Here is a 20,297-nt window from a genome sequence, read left to right on the forward strand (position 1 = left end):
TGAGCTGAAAAGGGAGCATTAAAAATAACTTTTGTGCTTCTACGTGAAACGTTAATCCTTTCTGCATAACAAAATGACAAGAAAAAAGCATCTCTCTAGAAAAATCAGCAGAGTAACGCAGATGCTCTGATTCAAAGAAACAGAATTACTCAAAAGAATTACCTGAAGACAGCGTCTGAATACCATACCCATTGTCTGTAAGACAGGAGCAGGTATGACCTCTCAAACTACCGTGGTAGGATTTAAACTATAACAAAGCATCTGATATTTTATCTTCTAAGAAAAATACCTTGCAGGTGAGCGATCTTGTGCAAGGTTTCTTTGTTTCAGGATCCAGTACTCCACAGTGTTTATTTGGGTCAAATTCTCTTTCTGTTTGACGAAGGTGGGGGGAAAAAGGAAAAAAAAAGTAGATTATTTCATGAATTTTAGCCAGAGCACCATATTTGCCTGACAATACTTAATGCAAGTCAACCCGAACTCTGTTCCCAACCCCAATGCTCCACAATGGTGCCATGTGCATCACACTCAGCCACTTGTGCATTTTTTCTGTCCATATGTGTTTCAAACTATTTAGTCACAGACTTTGTAGGAGTAAGTCTGCTTATGAAATTGTATTCAACAGAGTGGCCTACACACATAACCCAGTCATATCCCGAGGAGTTCACAGAATCACAGAATCAGAGAACAGTTTGGGTTGGAAGGGACCTTTAAGAAAATCAAGCTCTAACCTCCTGCTATAGGCAGGGACACCTCCCATTTCACATTCTAACACTTACTGTGCTTCTGAAGCCATGAAACACATCTGCAAACCCATTCTCTGAATTTGACTACAGAGCACACTTAATACACACACAGACTAAATAGCACAGTGCTTTATACAGCCTTACTGTGACATACTCTGAAACTCTGAAAAACAACCAGTGTTGTCTAAAACACAAACACAAAATTACAAGTGACATTCCAAAAAATAGAATTCATTTAATCTGTCTCATCTTCAGGAAGTATAAAGAAAAGTGTATGTTAATTCTTATTTTCCTAAGTCACGGAAGCACAGAATTTAAAGTTTGAAGAGATCATGAAAATAAAGCCCCATTTGAGTTCTACTTATGATTAACATTAGAAGTGCATTTAATATTTAATGTGCTATATTTGCATATTTCATTGTCATTAATATTTCAGTATTTGTATACCATAGATAGCATCACCTCCTTTACGTTATAATTAATATAATTCTAGGTTTTGCACTACAGAGCTGCAACAAAACCATGGACGTAGAGTTATTAATTTATGCAAAAAAAATCTACCATCATCTTTACACATGTAGACATGGTATGTTTTAGTTGGCAGGCTGGTTTGCTTCTGCTTGATCGTGGAATATAACTGTTTGCCAAAGTCTTTTTTCACTATATAATTGTGTTACATTTGGATAAAAATAACCATCCTGTACCTAAATACAACAACTAATGTAAAGACCTAAACATTCACTATAAACAAACAAACAACAACAAAAAATCAGAGCTGAAGATGAAGACAGTAATTCACAGCTACAGTACAACATTGGGACAATAACACAGCCAGCGCCAACAGGAAAAACTGGAGTCCAAGGAGCCTACATGCAGTAACTCTTGCCTTCCAGACACAAAAATTATTAGCAGTTATATGTAATCTGCTGCATGGACTTAAACATGACCAAGTTCAATTCATGGGTACGTTACTGGTCTACTAGCAGACATGTATCAAAAAGTGAGCTTGGAAAAAATAGTTGGCACTACTTCTTGGTAAAATCTACCAAGGGTCTGATATCTGTCACACACAGTTGTAGTTTCTGTGGCTTTTACAGCTCAACAGAAATAATAAAATGCATGACCAAGCATTAAAAAAACAACAACATTTTTTCTTACTTTTAGTGGATGAAAACATATGTTCATGAGCTAAAAGAGATAACTGTTGCTGGTTTTTTTATTACAACCTCATGAAGGGAAGAAGAGTCAAACTCCTGTTTGAGACACAACAGATAGAGACTCACAGAATGGTTTGGGTTGGAGGAGACCTCAAAGCCCACCAGCCCCAACCCCTGCCATGGGCTGGCTGCCCCCCACCAGGTCAGGCTGCCCAGGGCCCCATCCAACCCGGCCCTGAGAGCCTCCAGGGATGGGGAACCCACAGCTCTAGGGGCAGCTGTGCCAGGGCCTCACTGCTCCCTGAGTGAAGAATTTCTTCCATACAGCTCATCTAAATTTCCCCTCTTTTAGTTTGAAGCCATTACCCCTTGGTCCTATCACTACATGACCTTGCAGAAAGGTCCCCTCCAGCATTCTCGTAGGCCTCCTCTAGGTGGTGGAAGGATATTTTTAGTTTCAGCTGGGCAGCTGTATTTTTAACTTCACCCCAAAGAGAACAGGAACTGAAGATATATTAAAAAAAAATACACCTTTTTTTCCAGATTGCTACTAGAGAACAGTGTTCCACTTACGCCTGGCAGCTACAGACTGTCTGCTGGGGGTCAGGGTGCTGCTTTCCTCTCTCTCTCACCAAAGACAAAAAGCAGCAGGGGCATTCCTCATCTAAACAACCACCAGGTCTCAGCAAAGATTAAAAAAACCACCCAGATAACAAACCAACCATCACCAACAAAAAAACCAACAACCAGAAACCCCCTTCAGCCACAGCCAGGGAAATGGTACGAGAGAAAATGGAGGCTGCTAAAAGGAAAGAAAACAGATGTAAGCCGGTCAGACCTTCACAAATTAACAGCTGTACACTTGCACAGTGAAGGATGGAGCAAAACCTAAATCCCCAGCCAGCTCCTCATTCTTTTAATGCAAAATGGATGAAATTTATAGTAAAGCTAAAATAATCGTCTCCTTGACCTTCCAAGATCTTTTTCTCAGCCTCTGCACAGTTCAGTATAATAATGGAGTGGAATCCATCATAATGACACACAATCTACAGGCAATTAATTTACAGTGCTCACAGAACTTCTGTTATTTGCATCATCACTAATTTATCGCCTTGCTGCGCGTGAGGCAGCAGAAGCAAGATTTAATGGATTCCAAATCTGCTAATGAGAGAGGAGTTTATAAACAATATCAATTAAAAAATTTCTTTTTCATCGTATGAAAGGAAACTGAGGCCCATCAGAGTGCTCAAGTGGTCCTGTGCAGAGTCCCAGGCTGACTGGAAATTTCCAGCACTGGTTTCATAGAGAAATCAGAGAGTGATAAGCTCAGAGACAGACTAATGACACAGCCACCTCCAAGGAACAAGGCAAGCAAGCTGAAGGAGGGGCCTACAGAAATGGTTCTCCTTTATGAGCATACTGCAGCAAGCACTTGTACAACAAAGGTACGGTGTCTCCTACAGTGCTGCAGTGGCACATGGAGATGTGAGGAACATCAGTATCGCTTTCAACGGCCCACAGAAGAAGCTGTAATCGATTAGCTAAATCAAGCTTATGGAACATTAAAGGAAATAATGGTTAAGAAGAAACCAATGTTTTAAATTAACTGCAAAATACATTACATGGAGTTTTTATTGGAATATTGGATCTTCGCAATTGAAATGTGGTATAAAAGCCTAACCAGTTCCTTTTTTCTTAATATTTTTTTAGTTTTTGGAATGCTATCATGAACAACTGCTCTGTTTTCTCATATGCCACCTTTAACTAGTTAAGAAAGCAATCAGTGTTGGATCCTGAAGGCGATGGCATCCTTCCATACCACACGCAGCCCTAGCAAATACTTCTCTCTGCTCTGGATCCGAGCCATGGTAGCAGTACCACGAAGCTCACTGCCAAATTTGAGAAAATGAAAAAAATAAAATAGAAGTGATATTCAGTCAAAAATAGGACACACTCATTAACTGGAAATGAAAGCATTTATCTTGCACACTTATACTTGGTTCATAACCGGTGCACATTTAGAAATCATTTGAACTAACTCTGCCAAGCGGACGATCTAAGGCGGCTCATGCTGCCATTAGCCAAATTAGCCTTTCAGTACACACAGGCAGCTCCTGCCCAAATCACAAAGTACTGCCAGCAGATGAATAGACCCTGCGCAGCTTTTAAAGCAGTAAACTTAGGTCAGTTACTTTTGCTTAAAAAACAACAACAACAACAACCCCAACAAAAACCCAAACCATAAAAGCATCAAAACACTTTTTTTTCCTCTTTTGATTCAAAACAAAAATATGTTTTCAGCTTTTGAGGCCCAAGAATGGCCACAGGTCGCCACTGGGGAGCTCCATGGAAAAACATCTTCCTCCAAAGCACGGCAACCTTTCTAACCGCCCCTCGGCCCTCCCACGTGGGGCTGTTCTGCGCATGGTGACAATTTGCACAGGGCCCAATGCCCTCATTGCCACACTGCCTAAGGCCACCCGGGGCTTTTCCACCTCTAATGGCAGCCCCTCAATCCCGCCATCCGCCCCTCCCGAAAAGCACAGAGGCCCCACACTGCCATCTTCTTACTCCTCTCATACGTGAATTGCAGAGGAAGAAGGAGAGGAGGCAAATTATGACCTTCCTTACTCCCCCAAAATCTCCAGTATCTTCCTAGAATTTTCCAGTTAAAGAAAATTATGACTTGGTGGATAACTCCATGTCCTAAAGCTCAAACTGTGCAACTTGGTCATGGTTGTACTGAAGTCACTTGGTCTATAAATATTTTTTTTTGTTGTAAATAAACCGGTATTACACAACAGACTGAAGAAGCCTTCCATCTTTCCGCTTTAATGATTTTACTTCCTTAAAATTTTACACTTGACCAGTTGGCCAATTGAGAAATGCACGAAGCACTCTACATTCAAGCTAAATGGAATGAGTATTTCAAAAACAGCTCACATGACACAAGTTTGAAAGCTTTCCTTTTCTTACGTGTAAACTGGCATCTTCCAGCAGAAAGATCAGAACAAAAACAGGCCACGGCATTTTAGCAGTATATTATTTCTGAGCTATAGGAATACTAGTAAAGACAGGTGGACTATATCAAAAGGTGAACTATGACATTACTCACCTGAAAGTCTTTTGTAAGGCTTATTACTGCTTTTAGTGCCATTTTGGTGTTTCTTGTCTATTGATGGAGCTATAATTCCTTTGCCGTTCAGAATCTTTTCTGGCGATGGCGGCACTGACTTGGATGTCAAACCAGATTTAACCAAGGTTGGAGCAGGTATGGTGGATGAAGAGGCTGAGGAGGAGGTGATGGTGGTAGTGGTTGCAGAATTCATTTTAACATTGGCACCATCTGCCTTCACTAGGTTAGGAATTTTCTCTAGACTGACTACTGGAACAGGAACACTGCAAAACCAAAGAAAAATGTTCACGTTGCATTTTGTGTATCACAGATGCACACTTCATTAATTCCTTTCCATAGATAAAAAGAATTTGATGCAAGTGAAACAGCATCTTCAGACCAAAATGGAATACTTAATACCATTACTCACTACTTTTGTTCAATCAAACCTTTACAAAGCTGCCATTTGTAAAGCCTGGCAATGAAAAGAATTATGCAAAGTTGTTATTATTTTTTTTTTAAGAATATATTTCCCCACTACTCATAAACAAAGTAATTCTTTGGTGCCAGTAACATATGTCCCCTTAGGGATACACTCATGCCATTAACACAAGCAGGCTGGCAATACATTCACCACGATAATGAAGTGGAGTGCTAACAATGCCAATAGTTTAAAATAAAAACAATTCATTTGCTCAGAATGGCATAAAAGGTCTGGAAACAAGGAGAAAAGAGGTCCTGAGCATGGAAGTCTTAGTAGCAACCCCTTAAAAAGTAACATAATCCTTAATGAAGTGAACAATTACTAAAATGAATTTTAATCAAATCTGTGAACTTATGAATATCTTTGCCTCACTTAACTACTGCAGCAGTACACTTGTGACACTAACACAAGTTATGCTCTCAGTATGGTAGCAAATTTGCAGCTGGAATTATAGAAAACTTCTATACTCAGTTGTGTTGTAAGTGCAGAAGTCAGCTGGTCAGAACACAGAGCTGCCTACAGGAAGATGTAAGGCGCTGGGGTCAGTATGGAAACAACTGAACTTACTCATAAAATGAGCACTGCAGAAGGACTTTGCTTTGCTTTTAAACAGATGACAAATAAATTTGTTAAAAATAGGAGAATTTATCTTTTTTTCTCTAGATCAAGTAGTTTTACTACATAGAAACTATACATAAACTAGAGCTAAATGTATCTTCGCCATCAGTTTATAATGCTTGTCTTAATTCAAATGCTGGTAACACAGTGAAAAGAACAAGCAGATCTGCAGCACTGTTTGGGTATTGCAAAGGAAGCTTTATCTGTTTTGCAGTGCACAGAACTTAGAGCAAGTCCTACAACACACGTGGGCTGATCACTAAAAGCGAGTCAAGCCCAAGGGAGCAATGCTTTGCTTTGCTTTTGCTACAGACCAGCAAGTCAACCTCAGAAACAGGTGGAATTACTCCTTATGCATTTCACTGCAACGTGGAAGAAAAAAATTAAATATTTTGATATTTTAAGACAGACATTCTGCATGACTCCATCCAGCCTGCAGTAAATTATTTCAGATTTTGGAAGATACAAATGATAACTACTCTCTCTTAAAGTAAGCGGGCAACACAACACTAAAGAACTCCCGTTTCATATCAGCACAAATAAAGATGAATCAGTAACTGAACTGTAAACTGGAAGCTGCTTAGGACACAGTAACTGTGATTGACTACCAGTGACTAAAAAGGTAAATAAGTCACAAACACTCAGATTTATACTTCATTGCTCAAGAGAGTTCCTCTTCCAAACCAGGTATCTTTGACTGAAAAGCGAGGATATTTCAAAAAGTCCATTTTTTACCATATTAAAAAAACAATTTTTGCATACAGAGTTTGTTCAGAGTTAGTAAAGACATTGGCTGCAAGGAACAGTCAGAAAAGTAAAATACAACAAAAACAGAGGAAGGGCACATGGTAATCCATAAAAATGAGAGAAATGAAGGTATGGAAGACTGCCAAAGACACGTGAAAAGATCTGTATTAATCTGTACTCAGTTGTGTTTTTTCCCCTTTTACACGAGAAATCCTAACAGCAACAGCAGTATTAAAAGTCATCATCAGTGTGTTCGGTGTTTCTCCTGTTCTAAGAAGGAATTAAGATAATGCACTTCGCTTGGATAAAGGTGTTTTTTGATACAATAACTGTAAAATGCTGACTGGAAAAATCAGAAAAAAAAGTTGGGCAATGTGGCCATGAGTTCCCAAAGAGCTGAGGAGAGACCTTCTGGTCTTTGCACGTCAATTTCTAACTGAATATTGGAATATGTGACAACCTGGAGACGACGGCTGAGCGCTGCTGTTGCGTTCGCACTGAAAACCTATGTGAGAATATCTCGGAAGTAATAATGGAAAAAGGAATAAAAATAAATCAATAAACAATCTGTTCACATGGTTGTACTGAAAAGCAAATTTTAGTAAAAGGACTCTGCTTGCAATTTCTGGTGAGGTTACCTGTGAAGCTGACAAAGACAACGAGGAAATTGTTCCAACTCTCAGAAGGCATTATAAAACACAAATAAAAGCACTTCAAAAGCAAATGTTAAACAACTGAAAATTAGTTTCTGGGGACTTCAGTGAGGCTGTCTGCTAGTGGGATGATCAGCCACCATCACTCAATCTGAAAACTTCAATGGCTTTTAGAAATAAACACCAAATTAGTAACATTAGTAACATTTGCTGATGGCATCAGGATTGAGGGAAATGTGAGTAGTGAAAAGACAAAAGGCAGTTATAGAAAGTAGCACGGATTGTTTGGTAACGTGCATTCAATCAAAGAAATACATGCCCTCAAATATAAAGTTACATCAAAAAACAGGGAAAACACTGGAAAAAACATACTGGAAAATAAGGACAAAACTATTTAGTGGTCATGGTGAATAACAATATGAGCTTTTATTGGACTTTGTGCTCATATTGAAAGAAAAGGATATCGCAAATAAGATTAAGAAGCAGATTTGCTTTTCACGTACCCTTGGTTATACTGATACTGGAATGTGATTACTAGTTTTGTTGACCAGTATTCAAAACTGACATCCATGAATTAGAAAGGAACCAGAAAAAGGCTACAGATCTATCTGAGGCCTACAGAAAGTACTTCATCATGCTGGGCTTCAAAAGTTCACTCTCTTTTTTTAGATAACTGATTTCCTTCTGGTTTCTCATATTCTTAAATACACATTAAATAAAAGCTCCTTCAGTAGAGCCCGTGACAAACTCCTCAAACAAGGATGTATTCCACTCCTCAGTAACCTATGATAACTTCTTTCAGTTCAAAGGCATTGCTTCTCATGTCATTCCTAAGCAAGGAAAAGAGTTACAGTATGCCACAATACTTGTGTCTCCTCCTTACCCACACTTTCCCTTCTTCAGGCTTTATTACACATTTCTTTTCCTTCTTCTAATGTAATTTTGCTGGACTGGGGTAGTCACTTATTACTATAAGCATTCTAAAGTCTCACCACCTCTTCAACTCATTTTTAAAGATTCTTAAGAAAATTCACAAGCATTAAAAACTGTAAAACACTGTTCTAGTCTGCAATCTGGAAGTGCTTCTAAGATGTAATGAATATGTGGCCCAAGTTAACTCTTCTGAATTTTGTTGCGTTAGGAATATCCTTAAATCTTGACAAGCTTCACTTTCTCAGCTTTTGTATGAATAATGGTATTTCCTAAACACAAAGAAATAAAGACTAAGGAATGATTAAAAAGGTCCTCGTGAGAGACACTACAAATTGTAAATGATTACCCACAGGTATACCTCTGTGATCCTATTACAAAAAGACTGCGCTTGATGAAAACCATGAAATTTCCATCTCATTTCCCTCATTTTCTGAATGTCTGGCAGGCAGCAGCTAAACCTTGCAGAGGAAGGTCAAGGAGACTTGCTTCGGCTTAGAATGACAGAATCACTGAGGTTAGAAAAGACCTACAGGATCATCTAGCCCTTTATCCCAGTTCTACAGTGCCTCAGGACCGCGGTGTGAAGAAGTGGATGCCCTGTAGCATCAGGGCACCCAGATCCTGCAGGGAGTGCAGAAAACAAAGCTGTGTCCTTCGGGCACACAGGTTGGAGCCAGGACAGCTCCAGCCAGGGCAGCCAGAGCCCGTGGGCCCCAGGGCAGCAGCCCTCTGAGAAAGGAACAGGCTGGAGAGACGAGTGGCACCAGAATGCCTTTTACAAATGGTACCTGGGCCGTTCTTATTAACGATGAACTCTTATTCATTATTATTCTTACTAACAATCATCTTATTCTTTACCTTTTTCTATTTTCTACCGTTTTGCTGTACCTCCTACAACCTCGAATGCAAGCTGCAGAAACACTGGTTTACGCCTGCTTTGTGCACACTGCAGTCGTGCTCCAGCACTCTTCTAGCCTCTGCATTAACAGTAATGATGCTAGAGAGACACAGGAAGAAAGAACTGAGAGGTATTTCCAGGTAACGTATTCACAACATTCTTCCATACTCCAGCTAGGGAAGGATTAAGACAGCAGAGACAAAACCAAAGCAATTCCAGATCTCTTCCAGCTGAGCATTCTGATCACAGTTTTTAAAGCATTGGCTGAGGAGCCATTTGAACCACTGCAGTACGTCTCAGGACAAGAAGGATGCAAAGAAGAGAACAAGCTGCTGGGGCAAGGTTTATGATGATGAGTCAAGCAAATCATTGGTGACTTAAACACCAGAAGAGCTGGGTCTACATGCAGGCAGGTGTGACAATGGATGTACCACGCCATGGTGTTGCAGAGGCCACTGCTACTAATTATACTAATGACAGCTTCTACATCACTGCTAATCCCAGCACCTAAAATTTAAGAGATGTTGAGTAAAATGCTAAAGAATCAGGTAAGTGCAACAAAGGTTACTCCAGGTCTGGAAAGCAATCATTACAAGCAATACAGTCCCTGAACTAAGCTAACCTATGTAAAGTAAGTATCTGTGGCAATTACTACATTGAAACGGACAAATTCAGTGAATAACTGGAAGTTTCTGAGGATGACAAACTATAACACATGAATACATGGTGGTACTTTTGAGACCAAAGTATTTGCCAGTATTTCTTTCTAAAAGATAAGGAAGTGAAATTTGACAGACTGAACAGACAGGTGAATGGAAGACACAACCTCATCATGAAAAAGAATTATATTTATGAATAAAATTTATTTGAGAAATCAGACCTACTGAATATTTTATAGAATCCTAAATGAAGATGATAGTCTGCTAATGGGGCAGGAAAACTCCTTCTTCGTTAGCTGATATCAGCTCGCTATGAACTGTGACAGTTATCAGACTGATTTTATCCTCTAAAAAGCCATGTAAGAAGCCAGGCACTTAACACTACATTTTGAAAGACAATTTTATCGATCTCCAATTTGGACTGCTAGAGATTTGTTATGTTAAGATTACAGTATCTTTAAGCAGTACATACTTTATTTTCCCCACTGGTAAACGGAACAGAGTAATGCTAGAATCCTCATAATCCTCACAGAGCTGCTAGAATTCTGTAATTTATGACTAGATCTAATGACATATTAATTGCCAAATAATTAATAAACCATTACAACAGTTTTAAACAACTCAATCTACCTTCTTAATCATCCATAAATGTTTGGGATGTTCCTAACAATGGGAAAATGACTGGTGAAGATGCTAGTTATTTTGTTCCCTTTTGGCTTTCATTGACTGACAGAATGCCATCTGTTGCCAAAACAGAAGATGTTGCTTACAGCTTCACTCAGATGCTGAAATAGATATGGAAGTTGTTGTCTGAAACTGGGAACAGGTTTATAGTCAGTAGCATTAATGCTCTGAAGAGCCTTCTGTATTTCTTTTAATTAGTTTAAAAAACATGCTCTTGTATAAATATCCTCTCTTTGACATCCACAATGAAAGGTCATTATTCAAGCAAGAATATTTTTAATAGTAAACGAAGCCCTTACATGTTAACTAAAATAGCCCATACCTCATCTGTGTGAGTAACCAAAACATCCAGAATCTCTATTTTCAGATTAAATGAAATAACTGTCCGCAATGTTCACCAGAGGTACAGGAATGGTGGGTTCAGATTTAAAGGAAGATGAGATTTATTCCAGTGCAGGGTAAATTCTGTGTCTAGGCAGACGGTGCTGTCTTCGAAATCATACTGAAGGGAGTATATTTACAGCAGAAAACAGGAGCTATTATTTTAACATAATATGAGTTTATGCTTGGTGTCATTGGCGAATGGTTTGTGTGAGATTATTTACTGCTTTCAGGCAGTCTAAAATCATGACCCTCTTATGCTAGACACTGCATAGCAATTAGATAAAACTTGATGAAAAGAGAAAGAAAGTCTGATTATCTGAAGTTCACAGGCACAGAACTGAGGCTGAGGAGACGAAGCTATTACAGCAGCCTGTGCAGAAGCAGGAACCAAACCCAGATCTCCTAAGTCACCGATCTAGTGACCGAATCACAAAGCACCTTTCCTGCAGATAAGTACAGAATTACTAGTTTATCAAGGGATAAAACAGTGACCCAGTTCTGCACTCCTTTACGTTTTTGCAACTCCGCTGCTACCATCACAGTCATGGGAGGATGAGGCGGGCTGTCTCCAGCCCGTATGTGGGTATCTGTTGCAGTACATGATGTAAGACTCCCACAAAATAGTGATTTTCGCAGCCGAAATTTTCTTCTGTCTTATAAAGCAGCACACGTTATCAAAATACAGCAAGAGCTCCAAGAGCAGCTGCCGTTGAAGATAAATGACTGGAAGCAGCAAGTTTTTGTGAACCCGAGCTAAGTCAATATTAAGAACTCTACACAAATTATGTGGCTGATTAAAAGCATCAGTTTTAAGGGCCGATATTGTGAAGGCAGATGGACCTTGAAGATAGCAAACTGGCCAAAACCAGCACTTGGTACACACATCTCATAAAAGCCAACATTTGAAGGAACATCAGAAGAATAAATCAGTTCATTTTTCCTTTTCAAATATACGTATACATACATCACCTTTATGCATGTGTACGCATATATACATATATGTATACATGTATATATATATAAAAAAACCAAAAATTATGTTTAAAAAACATCTTATTTTCCTCCCCTAGGAAATGTAGGGGCTTAAACAGTAAACTTTAGAAGAGATAACAGACTTCTTTTTTTATTGTGATCACGAACTGCACATAGGTACTTATTTTTGAACACCAGCAGCTCAGGTAACTGTTCTCCTGTACTTACCATGGTTTATCCCTCGAAACTTTTGAAGGAAAGACTGTGTGCTGTTTGCTACTGGAGGTAAGTAGATTGTCTTTGGGCGTTTTGAATGGCTTTGAGTTGCTGCTGACAGGGTTATGGCCGCTGATACAGGATTTCGGTTTCATCTGTACTAGGGATGTCCTGGAATTGCAAGCTGGAGAAGCTGGAGAAGGGGAAGGTTTGCACATTGAACCGTGTCTTCGTTCTGTAATGGAAAAATAATAAGCTTTAATATTTCATAGGCTAGAAGAAAAAAAGATAAAGGTCAGGGAAGAGGAAATTTTCCCTCTCTATTCTAGTTGAAAAGGGTGGATGTCACAGGGAGTGACACGGTCTAGAGCAGGCATGGGCTGATGGTTGTACCACACGATCTTAGTGGCCTTTCCAACCTTAATAATTCTATGATTCCAAACAGTGTGGTAACAGACCAAGAACTTTGCCAACACAAAGCAAACTGCCCTGCTCTAAAGCCTCCCGCACTGAAAGCGCTGTGGCTGGGCGCTGCTCTCTGGGCCTGCCCGGCATCACCCCGTCAGCCAGGAGAGACACAAGGCAGCAATGGCAACCTGCAGCTCCAGGGACAAGTGTTATATCCACATCACAAACTGCATGCGCCCTGGTTTGATATTTTAAGGATAACTAAGACAAATTTTCTCACGGAGAATCAAAACATGGCAATTTGTCTGGCATTTTTGTGGGTAAAAACATGCCAGGAGAATAGGGATTCATCCACGATTGATTTGCAATAGGCAAATACCTCAAGAACAAAGAGAAATGCTTAAAATACATATGAATAATATTTTCAACTGTTCTTTTTACATCTCCAGTGACTAAATAAGGGTGTTTTCCATTAAAGACTAGGCACTTTCATACCCTCATATCCAAGCTTCAACTACAATTGCAGAAATTCACTCAAGATTCTCTCGTAATTGAAGAGCCAAACATTCTTATTCATTTTCAATGCAAAAAGAAGCTCCTCTCACCCCCAAGTGCTCATTCTCACCCTGCCATCATGTGTTGGTTTTCACCCTGCCACAGACCTCAGCACACAGACCCTACCTCCAGAATTCCTTTGCGGGATGCAATTAATATACACTCATTGGTGTAACGCCCAGAGAAGCTATGCATCTGTCCCTGAAACGTGGAATTTTATTCATAGAACGTTTGTTTAGTCAAATAATAGCTATTGTTTTAACCAACCTTCCCAGCAGCTATTTAATCAATTGAAACTAGCTTAATAGAAATGTGTGATTTTACCATTAATCACTTGAGGGGTGATGAAAAGGCAACTGCTGCTTAACCAATAAAACCAAGCCACGTATAAAGTGAAACCTGGAACAAACATGCTTCTCATATACAAATCATGCAAATTCAGGGTTAACCACTCAGATCTTCGCTATAGCTCCTGGTGTTCTGCAGACCGACCGTCCTCTGGTAAACCATATGTTTGATACCGTCCCTAAGGAAATATTTGGAAGTGAAATACACTGCTGTGTTATTAACATTAATCTTCCGGAAACGCAGACATTCAAGATACGGGCCACACAGAATTATATTTTAAAGTCATCTAAGCATCACAGGCCATAGCAGGGTATTTTAAGAGTCACCTTACACTGGATTTTTGGTCAGCTAAACGCTCTGAGATTTTCCCAAGACGACTTTTCCAGTTCATTAATTCCCGAGAGCAAAACAGTGCGTTGACTTCGGTGGCTTTTCTTTTTTCAACGTAACACACAAAATGATAGGAGAAGCGCAGCAGTAACGTGGCATTACAATAATACATACCCCCCTCTTTAAAATAAATGTTTACTTAGAAGATAGGGAAGGAAAAGATCACAAGATTATTTATTTTATCTCTATGTGTCAGATCGGTGGTCAGTTTTGCAATCAGGACAGACTGCTGCACTTGGCGCTTCCTTTCATCTCCAAACTGCCCAATACACAGCTACAGAAAGTCCTGCACACTTCTGACACTTATCTGGGCACTACCAGCCTTACTCAGCTTCTCTTGAAACCTCCTAAGTGCAGAATGGAAACTGCGACCGCTACAAAGTTATGCAGAAGGAAGAACGTGAACAGCTGGTGCTGCACGGTCCTCGATGGCATCGGGCACTGCTGCAGCAGGGAAAATCAATGTGTTTGCTCACGTGAGGTAACATCACTGCAGCAGGAGCAGGAGCTGACGGCAGCAGCACCTTCGCAGAGCTGCAGGGAGAGCCGCTCCTGGGCGGGCACACAGAGCAGGGCAGGCCCTGCAGCGGGAGGCCGGACAGCCAAGGTGGGAAAGCACACTGACAGAGCCACACTGCGGGGGGGGGGGGGTCACAAATTGTAAGTAAATATTGCTGAATTCCTCTGCACAAGCTATCGTGTTTGGCTCTTGTTTCTCCTTTTCCTTCTGTGTGTGCAGGGTGGCTGTGCTTCCCTGTCAAAATAAACTTCCTGGTCACGCCGCCTCCTTACAGAATTCTACTAATTTGCCTATTAACATTTTACTTGTTACGTTATTGGTCTGCTGCCATCCACGTAAGAACCCAGACACCCCTCTGCAGTTGATGCACAGACAAATGGCACGCAGTGGGGCAGCTGAGCTCATGCACCCACAGCTGTGGCCATAGCTGTCCCTGCTTGCATGAGCGAACGGCACAGTCACCTCACAGACACCAACCCAAAGCAGACTGAAAGTTTTTGCCCCACAAAAAAAGAAGTGTGAGACAAGTGCAAATCCGGTCACCGCTCACAAAGTAACAGCCTAAACGTAACCCCCGCTCCCACTGCTTCAGAGGAGTGCAGTGCTACGAATGCGCACTCGTTTAAAACATGAGAGAACTTTCTGAATACATCCGAATAGACGCTCACTCCACAAAAACAACAACGTGTTTTCTGTTTTTCTTCCCCAAATAGCTGTTGCTGTCAAATCCAAGAACAGAGAGGGCACGATCAAAGTTCCAGTCCTCTGCTCCACACTAATCCTCCTGCGACCTCTCAGCTGTCTCAGCACAGCCCCTGTGGCAACTGACGAGCAACATGTGACTGCTGCTGTCAAACAGTTAATGTATTAATGACACGAATCTCGGAGAGAAGTTTAGCACACTTGCACTGAACCAATTGTGCTTCCCAAAGAATCTATTTCAGAGCAATTTTTTGTTTCTTTCTGTTTCAGAGTGGAGAAGCTCAGCGCTACGTACTGTCCTAACGCACATTTCAAGCATTGGTAGCATTGCATGCGATCTTAAACTTTTCCAGGAGATTCTCCATGTCCTATGGAAACATGGATACCGTCCAACTTTCTCAGCCAAATCCGAATTGTTGTTGCTAGATGTGAAGTCCTTATGCTGTCAGAGACTTAACAGTCCCCCAGTCTCCGGGGCTGCTCTCATGCTCCCTTTCTCCTCCTCCCTCCCGGGTCCCACACGATGCAGTCCCCTACCTGTCCCCAGCCTCAGCTGCAGCTGCCCAAGTCCTCTAGGTCTGCCTCTGAATCTTTAACTTCATGGTATCCTCTGTGACTGGCCACGGGGGAATACTAGCAGCTGTTTTGCAGGAAACGCCACATCTCCTTCTAATCACACGCGAAAAAGCAAAGCAATAGAAAAGCAACATAATCTCCAGATCCACAAACAGTGTGTGGGAAAAGGGGTAAAAACACATTCTGAAGTAGAAAGAATCTTCTCTAGCTTTTGCCTCGGCTCTAACATCAGATCGAACGCCCGCTTAGCTCACAGCAAGCCTTAAATGCAACACCTCAGCACTAAGCACACTGCCAGTACTTCATGCCAACCACGTGCTGATAGGTGGACTGCAGTCGTTTTGCACCCAGAAAAGATCTTTACACGATACTGAAACCACAGACATCTCTCACTTGGACTACACTCCAACACCACTTGCAGTACATCCCATCTGCATCCCTTCTTACCCCGCCTGCTCTACTTAAAATTCACCCAATCGAGGGAACAGCTTTAGCTGACAGTCAGCGTCCCCTCCGCTGGTGAGACTCAGAAGGCTGCACAGGAAGGAGTCACGGGACAGCTGGGGCGCAGAGGAAGATGTGCCTTTGGTCTTTCGGTACAGCTTGTAGGTAGTTCCAACAACAAATCCCTCTAACGTTGTTGGAAGAGACGTGCCAGAACTCTGTCAGCAACAGCCATTGTGAAACACAGCTCTTGCTGAGCACGGCCCTGCTTCCCACGCGCAGCAGGCCCGGAGCAAAGCTGGGCCACGAGCAGCTCCACGAGCAGCCTGAGGGACTGCGGCTCAGGCCCACGTTTGGAAGACTCGGGCAAGACACAACTGCTAAAACCCAGACACGTAAGAATGTTATTTGCTGTTCATAAACAGAAACGGCGTAACACCATTCCTTTCAAGCTTACGATCACCACAACACTCACGTTTGTAGCCCTTTTATTTAAAATAGCATAGACTAACCAGACCTCCCGTACATGATATGAACACCGCTCATCGTTCCCCGCATACAATATTTAAGCAGACATTAATGCCATTTCGTATCTCGGCCACCAGTGACTCCGTTTCACAACGGAGCCCGGCGTGTTATGAGCCCGTTACTTATAGTAACGCCATCCAACACCTATGCACCAATTACAGGTTTTCTATTTACAGCATATCCCGAGGTGTTGTGTTACACGGCGCGGAGTTGAGCAACGCGTACTTACAATTTCAGCAAACAGAAAAGGGAAACCTTCCACCTGGTACTTATCCCAGTTCAAAGTTTCAAACTGCACTCGGCGTTCGTTCTAATCAAACCGAACCAGGAAGAAAACGGCACATGGCTGAGAAGCGAGAGCCAGCACACAGCACAGCACAGCACAGCACAGCACACAGCACACCCAGCAATGTGTCATCCCGCAGCAACTGGCAGCTGCTTCGTAACAAGAGTTCATAAACACCTTGTAAGCACTTTCATTTTGCAACCGCGGTCTGCAAAAAAAAAAAACAAAAAAACCCCAAACCCCCAAAACAACAACCTAACAAAAGGCAGGACGTGCGGCTCGCTAAAAATAAACACAGGCTCGGTGCAAACCGACTGCAGCACAACGTCGTGAGGGCGAAGGACAACTTTACCAGCTTTCTGGGCAGAACGCTGCCCGGAGCGCGGCCGCACCAGTGAGGAAGCCGTGCCCGCGAGGCGCTCCTCCTCCCCGCAGAAGGAAACGGCGCAGCCAGTTTCATTTTGATACTTCTTGTAAACCGACAAAGGAAACGCACCGCCAGCTCAACTCCGGAGCCGACGCGCTGCGCGGGGCGCAGCTCAGCGATCGCAGCTTCAATCCAGGTCAAATGACATAAGCGGGAAATTATCAAGCGCTAAAATAGCCGCCCTTCTGCCCGCGTTTATTTACGACAAACGCGAGCTCCGCTCCCTGACACCCACCCACCCACCGACGCGACTCTCCGTTTCGCAAAGCCTGCGAGCGCGAAGGGTCGGCAAACTTATGCAAAACATCCCGCGGGGAGAAGCGACGTAAACCGAGCCACTTACGGCGAGGAGCGGGCTGCCAACTTAATCTGATTCTACGACGGCGGTAAACGCGCACTTTCGGAACGCGCGATGATTCACGCTGCCGCAGATGCCGTCAGAGGAGCGCGGCATTCCGCACGCGCTGCCGGCAGAGGACGGCCCGCGCTGCCACACCGCCGGCCCGCGCGCGCCGCCTGTTTTGACTCCGGGCGCTGAGCGCAGAGCTTCAGCCCCTCAGCTCCTACCAGCCGGACACCAGAGCGGGGCCCGCGCCAAGAACGCAGCTGTGGGCTGGGTTGGGTTTTTCGGGGGCTTTTTTTTTTCTTTTTTTCTTTTTTTTTTTGGACTGTTGGTACAACTCGAAGTTAAGCGCAGTTAAACCGAAGTGTAAAACGAATGGAAAGCGGCAAACCCGCGGGTGCCTACTGAGAGGAAGACACCCTGGTTTTGTGTGGCTTTGTTGTTTTTTTTTGTCTTTCTTGATTCGGGAAAGTGGGGGTGTTTGTGTCCAACGAGCAGGACAAGCCTGCTGCTTCCCTGAAACATCCTTCATCTGTGGGATAACTCGATAACAGCCAGGGTAATTACACACGAGACAGCAGGAATAATCTCTGGAATACCACTAAATTACTCTTAAGTGGCCAAATCTCTTAAAAATGGCCAATTTCCATAAAAAACACTCAGCGTTTCCCAGAACACTTATTTCTATTCAGTAGGAAGTGTAAAAAAAAGGAAGGGTCAAGCAGAGCTCCACCACAGCACAAAACTGCTTCCAATCGTGGAGTAACCGCGCCAAACGCGAAGCGGAGCTGCTGGCTGCTGGCTGCTGGCTTGCTCCTTCTGCGAGCGCTCCGAGACCTGCAGCACGGAGGCACCCCAGTGTAGCAGAGTCAAGAGGACGATGGCAGGGCAGATGCCCTGTCCTGCTGCCAACGTCACGCCTCGCGTGGCGGCAGCAGGAGGGCTGGATGTAACGCCGGTGACAAGGCCTACTTCTTCAGCTATAAAATGGGATATTAACAACGCATGGTATTAACTTGCTTAAAAAAAGGAGTTGGAGATGTGGGTAGGAAGTCATCGTTTCTCATAAGGACACAATTTTATATGTGTAATGGGTATTTGCCCCCCGGCGCAATGCTACCACGGCAAAACCGCCCGGCTGGCTACTGGAACTCACAGCTTTTCTCAGCTCAGCAAGACCAGGAATCCCTGGGCAAAACAGACATAGCAAAGCAAATGAATCACTGGTAAAAGTTTTTGGTTTTCTGAGTGACACTCTCCCACAGAAGGGTGAGGAGAGCTTTGGCACGGAAATTTCCAGCCGTGCTGGAAGCCCAACTAACTCTGATAGCCCAACATAAAACAGGTGAGACATTCTGAACTGCCTGGAGGGTGCAGGGTTAATGCCATCCTACACCCTGCGCTCATCCCGCAAGGACAGCCCTCACCTGCCTTCTGCAGGGGTGTTCCATTACCTGCACTACCTGCCCTAACCTACAAGGTTCTCTGGCAGTCAAGCTATGACGCTTCCTTCATGCAACGGCAGCGTCGCAGACAAGTAAGAATTTTGTGGATGACTTTGTGGCTGTATGTGAAGAGAAATCCTTAATTAGAGGATCTGTTGGACGTAACAAAATATTCTGTTTAGCACTGAAATAAAACACGAGGAGCAGCGGTGTAGTTTATTAGATACACAAATTTCCAAGCAACTCATCTATTCACTCCCCCAAGCGCAGGACTTAAATCCTTTTGCTTCAGACACGCTGCTGGAAACAGTGGAAAATTTGGTACAACCATCCCTCATGCTTCTTACTGAGTAACAGAGCCCTTTCACCGTGCCTGGGGCAGATCCTTCCCATCCAGGGTCATCTTATTTATTTACATGTATTTCTCAGGTAAAATATGCCATTGCATCTCAATCCCCATCTTCAGTGATATTTACAAAATAAAGCAATGTAGAAATATTAACGTTTTAGGAACTCGTCGGATGTTTTCCCTTATCTATGAAAAGACTATTAGAGAAAAAGGGTATTTCTTCAATGTTTTACTTAATCTAAACAGAGATAGAACAGCATTTCTTTTCAGAGCTAAGAGAAGCTGATGGACAACGGAGGTGGCTGGCGGGACTCACAGTGAGCTCAGCACTAGATGTCATGTTTTCTCCATACTCAGATCAAAACTAATGGGATGAATGGTATTCAGCTCCTCCTACAACACCGAATGCAATCACAACGGCTTTTCAGGTAACTGAGCTAACGGTATAAACCACATTACGGATATTACTAACAGTCAGATTTCCAGCAGTTAAAAATGACTGCTGTACAGATAAAAGAGTAAAGCAAACATTAGAGCAAGATGGGCCATGTTTAACCAGCATACACGTATTTCAGGACTCCGGCAGAAAAAGCCCAACAACAACACTGTGCTATATAACTCAGAGGAAGCAACATATCATCCTTAGGAGACCTATGTTCATGATTGGTTTATATGCTTAGCATCATGCCAGAGTTTACTCAATAACCAGA

General features: G+C 42.6%; 1 protein-coding gene across 15 annotated transcripts in view; it reads right to left on the reverse strand.

The window, feature by feature from the left end:
- ATXN7L1 (ataxin 7 like 1) overlaps positions 1-20,297 on the reverse strand; it is a 110,293-nt gene that overhangs the window by 19,309 nt on the left and 70,687 nt on the right. For 10 of the 15 annotated variants that reach the window (XM_046901975.1, XM_015275779.4, XM_040656674.2 and 7 more), the window contains 3 exons: positions 12,279-12,501; positions 5,019-5,302; positions 290-372 (listed from right to left, as the gene is read on the reverse strand). In XM_046901975.1, coding sequence (XP_046757931.1) covers positions 290-372; positions 5,019-5,302; positions 12,279-12,501 — 590 coding nt within the window. Of the gene's footprint in view, positions 1-289; positions 373-5,018; positions 5,303-12,278; positions 12,502-16,966; positions 17,154-17,278; positions 17,437-17,519; positions 17,597-17,793; positions 17,945-20,297 lie in introns of those variants that run through there. The other 5 variants (XM_015275782.4, XM_046902008.1, XM_015275783.4 and 2 more) reach the window with 5 other exon arrangements.

Source organism: Gallus gallus, chromosome 1 (genome assembly GCF_016699485.2).
Source record: "Gallus gallus isolate bGalGal1 chromosome 1, bGalGal1.mat.broiler.GRCg7b, whole genome shotgun sequence".
Lineage (NCBI taxonomy): Eukaryota > Metazoa > Chordata > Aves > Galliformes > Phasianidae > Gallus > Gallus gallus.